The sequence below is a fragment of the Panthera uncia genome, chromosome C2, assembly GCF_023721935.1.
Source record: "Panthera uncia isolate 11264 chromosome C2, Puncia_PCG_1.0, whole genome shotgun sequence".
NCBI classification, from domain to species: Eukaryota; Metazoa; Chordata; class Mammalia; order Carnivora; family Felidae; genus Panthera; species Panthera uncia.
Genome location: NC_064810.1, coordinates 125,811,235 through 125,823,767, shown reverse-complemented (window position 1 = coordinate 125,823,767; position 12,533 = coordinate 125,811,235). Strand labels below are relative to the sequence as shown.

General features: G+C 36.1%; 1 protein-coding gene across 1 annotated transcript in view; it reads right to left on the bottom strand.

Moving 5' to 3' along the window:
- Nucleotides 1-545: 545 nt before the first annotated feature.
- Nucleotides 546-12,533, bottom strand: part of RYK (receptor like tyrosine kinase) — a 103,150-nt gene continuing 91,162 nt past the window's right edge. Inside the window, exons 14-15 of the mRNA XM_049629799.1 lie at nt 1,904-2,040; nt 546-981 (exon numbers count right to left, since the gene is read on the bottom strand). Coding sequence (XP_049485756.1) covers nt 870-981; nt 1,904-2,040 — 249 coding nt within the window. The 3' untranslated portion in view covers nt 546-869. The remainder of the gene's footprint in view (nt 982-1,903; nt 2,041-12,533) is intronic.

Genomic DNA, 12,533 nt, shown 5'->3' with positions numbered 1-12,533 from the left:
AAAAGGGATTCTTAATCTTAGAAACATGATTTCACTTTCTGGAACTGTATTATCTCTTTTCTCAGAGAGTAAAATAAATAAAATCGCCATCATTTACTACTGACCTGCCCCAAATCTACTTCCAGCTCACAGAAACACTAATTCCTGCCCAACTGAAGATGTTTCAATGAACTCAGCTTCTACTTTCCCCAAAATAAGAAAGCAGAAATAATTTCCATTAAAAAATTAAAAAAAGAACAGTTTCCCACAAAAGGACTTCTATTTCTAAATTTTTTTTCATTTTTTTCCCCGTAGCTTTCCCACAGTTTTCTTCCTCTAATATTGCCTTTTCCTGTACAAGGCAAACCAGACATCTTTTTATGCTGTTTTTCTTTTCCTAAGGAAAAAGTAATGTATCTTGAAGACAAACCATTCCCAAGACTAGTGATAAATATTAAAAAACAAAAAAAAACAAAAAAAAAATTTTAAAGGTGAATCACCTATATTACCTTGACGAAGTAAAAAAATAAAAAGCAGTTGGCACTAAGATAGCTATTTCAAATATCTGTGTTTAAACAATTTTTAAAACTGTTTATTTATTTTGTAAGAATGTACCCCTAGTCCAAAGTAACTATGTTTTAAAAAATTTGGGGCCAAAAAATTTACAAAAGGCTTTTCAGTTCAACCTAATAAAAATGATATCTAGAAAATATTCCACATTATTACGTCTGTCTTTAAAAGTTCAGATTCTAAAGCATTCCTAAGGCACGGTGTTCCGGAAGACATGTGCTTCTGCTGGTGTTGTATGATGTACGAAGCATCTATGACTGGTTCCAAGTGAGCCCCGACAGGCACAGTGCTCCTGATGCTGTGGGACTGTGAGAAGCGAGTCAGACATAAGCCCCCAGGGCTGCATGGAACTCCGTGAGACACTGTACCAGCTGCTGGAACTTGGGCCTCTCCTCTGGGTCTAAGGCCCAGCAACAGGCCATCACAGCAAATCTGCAGAGTGACACAAATGGAAAATTGGGTTAATGATAATACAGTACTCCTAATCTTCTGGTCAATTTGATGCCAGTTATGTTTTTTGTCTAAAGGTGGGCATGGAAAAAATGATATTAAAAACCAATGAATATTACTATATGTTGGCAGTTCTAAAATGAAAAGAAACTAAAACAAGTTACCTGGATTTTATGTGTGGATTTCCATTCTTCATGATGTCATATCAAAATACATCAGCAAATACAGAGATTTCATATAAATACCTAAAACCCATGTTTTCTGAGAGAAAGAACTTGAAGGAAGTAGAAAGTTTATCTAAGCTCTAAGCACCCTACATCTACAGTGAAATCAGTGCAAAAGCTGCCACCTCACCTTGGTGTATAAAGCTTCGGGGGATTCAGGAACTGAGACCAGAGTCACGTGTGCACCCAATCACCCCTGAATAGCCTCCTGCCCCCCTCAATCCCATAATTTATATGGGAAGTTACACGATGAAAGCAGGAAACAGGAACTATCTCAGTCACTAGCCTGGAGCAGTTTCCTTACATATCAGTTGACGCCAATTGACAAGGTAAGATGACAGTGAGAAAGGCTTTTTATAACTAAGGCTGTATAAATAAAAGTCAGATACTCACTCTACATAGAATAACTGACACAGTATTCAGTACTGTCTTACTATGTACATTATTAGTCTCTCAGATTAGACTTACAAATAGAAGAACAATAAAATGTTCTAATGACAAATGTATTAAAGAGTGAATGAGTCTGGTTTACTTTGCGATTCTCTATGAGTCTAATTCAAATCCAAAGAGTCATTATTCTCTAAAGGAAAGTCTCTGTATGAATACAGACACCGGCTCTTCTTTTATCCCAGTATCATAAATGGAGTGAAACCCATGTCTTCAAATTCAGAAACACTTACAGCTCATCAGGACAGTTGATTGGTTGGGCTATTCGGTAGCCATCTTTCAAGTACGCAGCCATCTCAAAAGGATCAATGTCCACATACGGTGTCTGTCCCAGAGTCATGAGCTCCCACAGCGTCACTCCAAAGGCCCACTAAGGAGAGGAAGAGAAACACGATGAGGCAACATTTACAACATGGGCAGACTGCTGCTGCCCATGACCAGGGATGAACCGAAAATAGCACCCAATCTTAAAGGAAGCAAAACATCTACCAAAAGAAGTCTATGATAGCTACTTAGTTTCTCTGAGACAGAAAAGAGCATTTTGGGGCGCCTGGGTGGCTCAGTTGGTTGAGCGTCCAACTTCAGCTCAGGTCATGATCTCACAGTTAGTGAATTTGAGCTCCGTGTCGGGTTCTGTGCTGACAGCTCAGAGCCTGGAACCTGCTTCGGATTCTGTGTCTCCCTCTCTCTCTGCCCCTAGCCTGCTTACACTCTCTTTTTCTCTCTCAAAAATAAACATTAAAAAAGAAAGAAAGAAAAAAGAAAAGAGCATTTTAATGAATGCACCCTTTAATGTGAATATCATTATTATATATTCTAAGGTAATTAGATCCCTTGGAATGAACTGTTTTTACTGTTGATTACAAGACTCACCACCCTAGGGGCGTCTGGGTGGCTCAGTCAGTTAAGCATCTGACTTCAGCTCAGGTCATGATCTTGCAGTTTGTGAGTTCAAGCCCCGCATCAGGCTCTGTGCTGACCACTCAGAACCTGGAGCCTGCTCTGGATTCTGTATCTTCCTCTCTCTCTACCCCTCCCCTGTTCACACTTTCTCTCTCTCAAAATAAATAAACATAAAAAAAAAAAAAAAAAAAAAAAAGACCCACCACCCACCACCATTAATTATATCTAAGATTTTCCTAAAATGAAAAATCTGTTACATTATATAACTATAGTCAGTGTCCACAACTGAAAAGTGGAAAATGAATAAAACTTAAGCCTAACTGCAGGAAGGGCATTCTGAATACACGAAATATGTAAACTATTTAAATATAAGATGTCATGGATTTTTACTATATTCAAATAATTTAAATTAATAAATGAAAGTATCTTGAAAAAACATCTTTGGACCTTGCTTGAGTAAAAGATTAGATTTATTTAAAATCAACATGTGAACTGTCAGTAAGAACAGAAATCATAAGCAGTGGCAACAGTGTTTATTCATGGTCCAAGCAGGACTCCCCATTTTGGCCCTGGCTCACAGGGATTGCTATCCTGGCTCACAGGGATTGTGCAGCAGGCAGGCAACACGTCTACATAGTTATTGCCATGTGGTCAGAAAGGGCTCAGAGCAGGAACTCCCACTGATCCACTGCCACTTGTGAACCCTGAGGTCAGAACAGCTGAAGCTGGATGAAGAGGAAGATATCTGTGTACCATGGTATCGTGTTTATGAGTCCCTTCTGTTCTAGACATTTTGAATCCTTTACGTTATCTAATTCTCACAAAAAACCTGTGAGAAGCACTGGTAGCCCAATTTTACAGGTAAGAAAAACTGAGGCCAGAGAAATAACTGGCCCCAAAAACCAAATTTTTTGAGTGAAGGAGAAAAAAAATTAAGAAAAAGAAAAACACACGAGTCAAAAATGAGTCTGTGTACAAAATCTGAGCATAGTGCATTAAATTTTAAGTAATTATTTTTCAATAACAAAATCGAGAAATACTCCCTAAAGTATACAGATTTAAAAAAACCCTTATATTAGTGAACAATAGCTTTATTTCTTATTATAATCTATGCAAAAAAAAAAAAAGCAGTGGAAAGATATCTTTTAGGATATTTAAAAAACTATCAATGGAGAATTCTATACCAAGCCAAAATATACTTCAAAAATGAAGGCAAAAATACAGCATTTTTTAGACAAACAGAAGCTGAGATGGAAATTAGGATCTACACAAAAAAATGAATAATACTAAAAACATGAGTAACAACTAGATTTTTTTTATTTTAAAGTTTCTTTAATAGATTGTTTAAAGCAAAAACAGTAACAGTGTATTGTGGGGCTTATAATGTATATAGTAGTAAAATGTATGTCCACAGTAGCATAAAGGATGGAAGGAGATACTAAGTGGAAATATTATAAATGCTCTACCATTAAACATGAGTGGTAGAATATTATTTGAAAGTCGAAGGTGTACGCTGTAAACTCTAGGAGAGGGTTCTCAACCTCAGCACTATGTATATTGTGGGCTGCATAATTCTTTGCTGTGAGAGGCTATCCTGTATCTTGTGGGATCCTTAGCAATATCCTTGGCCTCTACCCACTAGATGCCCCAAGTGTGGTAACTGAAATTACCTCCAGATCTTACTCAATATCCCCTGGTGGGGAGGGTAAAAATGCCCCTAGCTGAAGGTGAAAACCACTAAGTTAGACTAATCAAAGAAAAGAAAGGACACACACTACTGATGCCAGGAATGAAAGAGCATCATTACATCAAAAAATATGAACTCAACTTTATGACAATAAATTCAATTAACTTAGATGAAATGAACAAATTCCTCAAAAGATGTCAATTATCAAAGTAGACATAAGAATAAACAGAAAATGTATGTAGCTTATATCTATTACAGAAATTGAATGCATAGTTAAAAATGTTTCCACAAAGAAAACTGCATCCAGTTTCACTGGGTGAATTCTACCAAATTTGAAAGAGAAAAAGACAAACCTTTATTAGTTTCCTAGGGCTGCCATAATGAAGTACCACAAACTGGGTGGCTTACACAACAGTATGTATTATCTCACAGTTCTAGAGTCTAGAAGCTTATTCTCAGCTTCTGGTGGCAGCCAGAAATCCTTGGTGTTCCTAGGCTTACAGCCGTGGCAACTCACTCTGCCTGTTTTCACTGACATTCTCCCTTCCCATGTCTGTGTCTCTTCTTATAAGGACACTAGTCATACTGGATTAAAGTACACCCTAATTGAGTATGACCTCATCTTAACACTATGTCTGCAATGACCCTATTTCCAATTAATGTCACATTCTAAGGTACTGTGGTTTAGGACCTCAACCTAGTTTTTAGGGGGGCACAATTCAACCTATAACACAATCCCATACAAATTCTTCTCAGAAAATGGAGGAAGGGAATATTTCCCAACTCATTTTGAGGCTAGCATACCCTTAAATACCAAAACCAAAGAGTTAATAAGCCTTTGGAACTCAGTATCCTTTTCATTAACAGATCATTAGGGTGGAGCAATGCCCATCCCTGAGGTCTAGGTTTTTGAAGGGGGATGGAGTGCAGGGGAGAGTGGAGAGAAAGGGACGACAGGTGGATGGAGTGCAGGGGAGAGTGGAGAGAAAGGGAGGACAGGTGGGGAGGGATGTATAATTTTAAAATCTCCATAGAGACAGCCTACTGGAATTTTCCTTAAAACTGCTGGTTTAAAAATGGAAAAATGATTTCAAATTAATAAAATTTAAAGGAAGGTGCCTGCATACATCTAGGTATTTATCTATCTTAAAGGCTCACTCTAGGTGAACTTTTAATAATGATAATAATTAGTAGTACATAATTTTAAAAATCATGTCCAATTTCCATATGGAAGGCAGTTCACCACCCTGATGCAATAGAGCCCAAAGAAGTAAAACTGGTTGGGTGTTCTCACCCTTTCTTCATGAGATGAGATGGGCCTGTTCTTACTCACTGGATTGTGGCAGCAGCTGTGGAAAAGGAATAATCCAAACTAGATTTTGGAGGAATAAACAATGGGAATTAGTAACAAGTGGATACTGCCATTTTGTACACAAGGAATAACCCCACCCACTGACAATGGAGGTACATTCTATCAATTTCTGACTGTAAGGGACTTTCACAGTAATGCTGCTGGTATCTGAGATCTGGACATACACGGGTATGAAAATAGTATAATGTGCATAAGCTGACTGTAAAAAAATTACTTCTTTCGCATTGTTCTGTTCACATTATTTTCACTAAGCTTCCACCTAAGGTTCTCATATTACATATTGCAACACTAATAAACACCAAAAAAAAAAAAAAAAAAAAAAAAAAAAAGAACAATAAAGCCAAAGGGTACACTGCAGTTTCATTTCCTTAAAAGCCAACAAAAGTGATTAATTACATGTTGGCTCACCAACCTTTAAAAAAAAAAAAAAAAATCAAGACCAAACAGCACAAGGATGATTTGTGGAAAAATTGCTCTCTAAAGTCTTCCGATAACTAAGCCATTTAAAATTTAGACAGACTTATTCTATAATTTCCTTTTGTTTGACGTCGTTGGAAAGGGGGCAATAAGAAGGTCAAGCTGTTTTTTCCAGAGTTTTATGAAAGGCTATTGCTATATCCGTTTAAAGAACATTTAGAGAATAACAAGTGTTCTTTTATTCGTCATATTCTCTTCCCCCAACTTGTGTTATTTTATAGCTTAATATATAGGACATGAAACTTTTTTTTCACTAACAACATATACTGATGTGAGCTGTCAAAAGGTATACAAATAAGATTTTTTTCTTTTTTTTTTTGCTTTTTAAATGTAATATTAACTAATGCTGGGTCTATTCAGAGATTTCCATTCTGTTACTTCAGGAATTTATAAGGCAAGGCTGACCTCAGTGTACTATATACTGTTGAGAAAAGAATTTTGTCCATTTCTAAAGGGTCTCAATAAAAGCAGGACAATCAGGTATTTTATGGCTGGCCTTTCTGTTAGTACTAGAAACCTAACAACCCCTTCTCACGTATGAAAATGGATTCAGATGACCAAAGTGCAATTAATTTAATCTGGGTCAAGTGTTTTCCAAGCTTGACTAATGAGAAGAATCATCTAGGGTGTCTGTGACAAGTACACATTCCCCAGTCCTATCCTAATCATTTTGAAGTCCGGAACTCACTCTTTCTCTCCATCCATTCATTTATTCATTTTAGAGAGAGAAAGAGAGAGAGAACAAGAACAGGGGAGAAGGGCAGAGGGGGCAGAAAGAGAGAATCTTAAGCAAGATCCATGCTCAGTGCAGAGCCCCACATGGGGCTCAATCCCACAATCCTGCAATCATGACTTAAGCCAAAACCAAGAGTCAGACACTCAATGATGGAGCCACCCAGGCACCCTGGAACTCAGTATTATAAACAAGAGTCCTTGTTCAGTCTTAAGATCCAGCAAATTTAGGAATTAATTTTAAATGTGTTAGCAAATGGTGGTCAGGTAACAAAGATAGTTTTTATTTTTATTTTTATTTTTATTTTTATTTTTATTGTAGTTTGGCTGACACTGAATAAACTGCACACAAAGTGCTCGATTTGGTAAGCTGATACATGTATATATTCCTGCAACCATTGCCACAATCAAGATAATGAACATATCCATCACCTCCAAAAGATTCTTTCTATTCTAATCCTTTCCCCCTGCCCCTCCCCACCACTACCCCTACCATCCCCAGGTAATCATTAATCTGCTTTCTGTCACTGGTTTGCATTTTCTAGAATTTTCTATAAATGGAATCATTCAAAGAGTACACTTTTTTGCCTAGCTTCTTTCACTTAGAGTAATGATTCTGGCACTCATCTAGGACACAGCATGTACTGACAGTTCATCCCTTTCATTGTTGAATAGTAGTCCATTATATGAATACAGCAGCTTGTTCATCCATTTACCTGTTGATGGACATTTGGATTATTTTCTGGTTTAGTTACTGAAAGCTGTTATAAACATCTGTGTACAAGTACTGGCAAGGATACATGCTTTCATCTATCTAGGGGCAAAATGACTGGATATGGTAGATACGTTTAACTTTTTAAGAAACTGCAAACTGTTTTCCAAAGCGAACGTACCATTATGTATTAGATTCCCACCAGTAGCAGAAGAACACTACACTTCTTCCATGTTCTTGTAAACACTTGTCTTTTCAATTTTAGTCATACAAATGGGTGTGTAATGCTATCTCGCTGTGGTTTTAACTTGCATTCTCCTAATAACTAATGAACTTGATATTTTCATGTGCTTATTTGCCATACATCTTCATTGGTAAAGTGTCTCTTCAAATATTTTGCCTATTTTTGTTACTGAGGGGTTTTTTTTTGTTTATTTTTGAGAGAGAGACAGACAGAACGTGAGCAGGGGAGGGGCAGAGAGAGAGAGGGAGACACCGAATCCTAAGCAGGTTCCAGGCTCTGAGCTGTCAGCACATGGCCTGACATGGGGCTCGAACTCACGAACCACGAAATCATGACTTGAGCTGAAATCAGATGCCTGACTGAGCCACCCAGGTGCCCGTTACTGAGTTTTAAGAGTTCTTTATATATTCTGCATGTATTTCCTGTATCAGACATATGATTTGCAAATATTTTCTGAGTGTGACTTGCCTTTTCATTCTCCTAATACTTAGTGCCAGCATTACCTGGTCTTGATTACTGTAATTTGAAATCAGACTTCTAACTTTTTTTTTTCAAAGCTCTTTTGGCTACTCTAGGTCCTCCACATTTCCATATCAATTTTAGAATCAATCTGTCAATTTCTACCAAAAAAATTAAAAGCCTGCAAAATTTTTGTTTGGGACTATGTTGAATCTATAGATAACTTGGAGAAAACATCTTAATATTGAGTCTTCTGATCAATAAACAAGGTATAACTCTCTGTTTATACAGGTCTTTAATTTCTATTAACAACGTTTTATAGCTTTCATTGTGTAGATATTTCATATTTTAGTTACATGTATTCCTAAGAATTTCATGTTTTTTAATGCTTATATGTTTTTTAAAAACCTAGGTAGAGAAAACAATATGGAGGTTCCTCAAAAAATTAAAAATAGATCTGGATACAATCCAGTAACTCCACTTCTAGGTACAGCCAAAGGAAATGAAAACAGTATTTTCAACAGATAAATGCACCCCCATGTTTACTGTAGCATTATTCACAATAGCCAAGATATGGAAACAACCTAAATGCCCATCAACAGATGAATGCATAACAAAGAGGTGGTATATATACAATGGAATATTAGCCATAAGAAAGGATACCCCGCCATTTATAACAGTATGGATGGACTTTGAATATATTATGCTAAGTGAGATAAGTCAGAGAAAGGTAAGTAATATACACTATCACTTATATGTGGAATCCAAAAAAGTCAAACTCATAAAAAATAGAGAGTAAAATGGTGGTTACCAGAGGATGACGGGTGAAGGATAAAACTGATGTTGTTTAAGGATACAAACTTGCAATGAGTGGTAAATAAGCCATAGTGATCTAATGCATAGTATAACAAGTATAGACTATAATACTGTAATTATATGATAAATATCACTGTAACAGCAATATTACAATATATAAATGTATCAAAGTAACATGTTATAACCTTACATTTACAATGTTATGTCAAATATATGCAATAAAATAAGAATGACCAAAACAACTTTTAATTCTGATTTTTCATTATTTGTATATAGAAATACAACTGATTTTTACACATTGATCTTGTATCCTAACATTTTTTAAACTTGATTATTAGTTCTAGTAACTATTTCGTATATCACACTGGATTTTCTTCATAGATGATCATGTTGTCCACAAATAATCACTTTTTCCTATCCAATCTTTCCTTGTGTTTTATTTCCTTTTCTTGCCTTAGTGCACTGGCTAGAACCTCAAGTACAACACTGAAGAGAAGTGATGGAGAGTAGGCATCCTTGTCTTGTTCCTGTTATTAGGTAAAAACAATTCAGTCTTTCAGCATTAAGTATTATGTTAGTTATAGGTGTTTTTGTTTTGGTAGATGTCCTTTATCAGATTGAGGAAGTTCTCTTCTATTCCTAGACTGTTGAGAATTTTTATTAGGAATGAATTGAGGATTTTTTTCCGTAATACTTCTTCTGCATCTATTGAGATGATCATATAGTTTTTCTTTTTTAGTATATTAATACAGTAAATTGCACTGCTTGATTTTCAAACGGTAAACAAACTTGTATACTCAGGCTAAAGCCAATGTGGTCATAAAGTGATTTTTTAAATATATTTTGGATTCTAGTTGCTAAATAAACTTTTGTTTAGAATTTTAACATCTATGATCATGAGAAATAATAATCTAGTATCTTTTCTTCTGATCTTTGGTGATGTTTCAAAGTAGTGCTGACCCTGTAGAATGAATTAGAAAGTATTCTCTCCTCAATTTTCTTGAAGAGAATGTATAGAATTTGTATTATTTCTTTCTTAAATGTCTAGAATACCAGTGCCCTAGAGTTCACTCTGGACCCAGAGTCTTCTCTTTCAGGAAGGTTTTTAACTAAACAATTTCTTTATAGGGCTACTCAGATCATCTACTTTTTGAGTGAGCTCTGAAAGTTATTTTCCAAAGTATTTGTCCACTTCACCTAAGTGTGTGAATTTACTGGGAAAAAGTTGTTCATAATATTCTTACTACTTAATACTTGCAAAGAACCTGTAATGCTGTCACCTTCCTCTATCATTATATTGTTAATGGGCAACTTATTTCTTTTTTCTTGATTAGTCTGGTGAGAGATTTATCATAAACGATATTCTCACAATTTCACAGTGAAAATCAATTTCACTAATTTTCTCTATTATTTTTCTATTTCATATTTCACTGACTTCTGTCTATAATATTATCTTTTTTCATCTACCTACTTGGGGTTTAAGTTGCTCTTTTTCTAGTTTGTTAAGATGAAAACTAAGATCACTAATTTGAGACTTTTCTTATCTAATATTGATGTTTAGTAGTGTATATATTCCTCCTTGAGTAGCATCCCTCAAGCTTTGAAATATATTTTTTCATTCAATTCTAAATATTTCATAATTTCCTTCTTTTAATAGTTTATTTGAGAGAGAACACACACACATATGCGAGTCAGGAAGGGGTAGAGAGGGAGAGAGAAACTCCCAATCAGGCTCTGGGCTGTCAGTGCAGAGCCCAACATGGGGCTTAATCTCAGAAACTGAGCCAAAATCAAGAGTCGGACGCTTAACTGACTGAGTCACCTAAGTGCCCCAAAATTTCTCTTTTGATTTCTTCTCTGACACATGGGTTATTTGGAATGTATTATTTAGTTTCTATATGTTTGGGAATTTTCTAGAGTCCTATTTTTGATTTCTAATTCAATTCCACTGTGTTCACAAAACTCTACTTTGCATGAATTCAATCTTTTTATATTTATTGATTTCTTTTATGGACTGGAATATGGTCTATCTCAGCAAATATTCCATGTACACTTGAAAAGAATATGGATTCTGCTGTTGTTGGGTAGAGTGTTTTGTAGTTGTCAATGAGATCCAGGTTGGTGGACACTGTCATTCAAATCTATATCCTTACCAATTTTCTATTTTATCAATGAGAGAGGAACACTGAAATGTGTTCAATTATGTTTTAAAGAGAGTCAAATAGTAAGAAAAAATTTACATATTTATGCATATAGTTACCATTTCTGGTGCTCTCTGGTTCCTTTGTAAATTTTTTTTTAATGTTTATTTGTTCTTGACAGACAGAGAGAGAGAGCGTGAGCAGGGGAGGGGCAGAGAGAGAGGGAGACACAGAATCTGAAGCAGGCTCCAGGATCTGAGCTGTCAGCACAGAGCCAGACACAGAGCTCGAACTCACAAACCACAAGATCATGACCTGAGCCAAAGTCAGATGCTTAACTGACTGAGCCACCCAGGCGCCCCTCTGTCTCTGATTCCTTTGTATAAATCCATATTTCCATCTGGTATCATTGGTTCCTAAAGGGCTTCTTTTAATATTTTTTGTAATGTGGGTTTGCTCATGACAATTATTTCAGCTTTGGTATTTCTAAAAAGTCTTTCTTTCCCCTTCATTTTTGAAAGATATGTTCACTGGGTATAGAATTCTATATTCATAGGATTTTTTTTCTTACAGTACTTTAAAAACATTGTTTAACTGTCTTCTCCCTTGCATTGCTTCTAGTAAGAAATTTGTTGCCATCCTTTTCCTATTTCCTTTGTATATTAATGTTTTTCTTCTGGCTGCTTTTAAGACTTTCTCTTTGCTACTAGTTCTGAGAACTTTGATTATAATGTACTGTGGTTTCATTTCTTCTTGCTTCTTGGGTTTGGGGTTTGCTCAGTTCTTAGATCTGTGGGTCTACAGTTTTCACCAAATTTGGAAACATTTGTCTTTATTTCTCATTCTTTCTGTCCCTCTCCTTCAATCTGTGGACACCAATTACACATATATTCAGCAACCTGAAGCTGTCCCACAGCTCAATGAGAGATCTTTCTTCAAGAACTTCCTGTATCTTCTCTCTCCTTCTACTTCTCACTTTACTCCCATCTCAGAAGAAAGGTATTCCTCCTCCCATGCCAAGACTACACCTTCACCTGGCCTCCTGGGCCCATTTCACCTATCATCTCTTGGGCTGCCCCTCCAAAAACCACACGTCAATCTCTTTATTTTCATGTTTCCCTGGCCTAAAAACCAAACCAAACAAACCCAATAAAAAACAAAACAAAAAAGTAACAAAACCTCTCTTAATTCTGCCATCCCATCAAGCTAAGATCACTTCATTCCTCTTAACAGCTGTACTTCTTCCAAGTGTAATCTACTTATTGCCACCCCCCCCTCATCTCCCACAGACCCCACAACAATCACATATATCTTTAATGA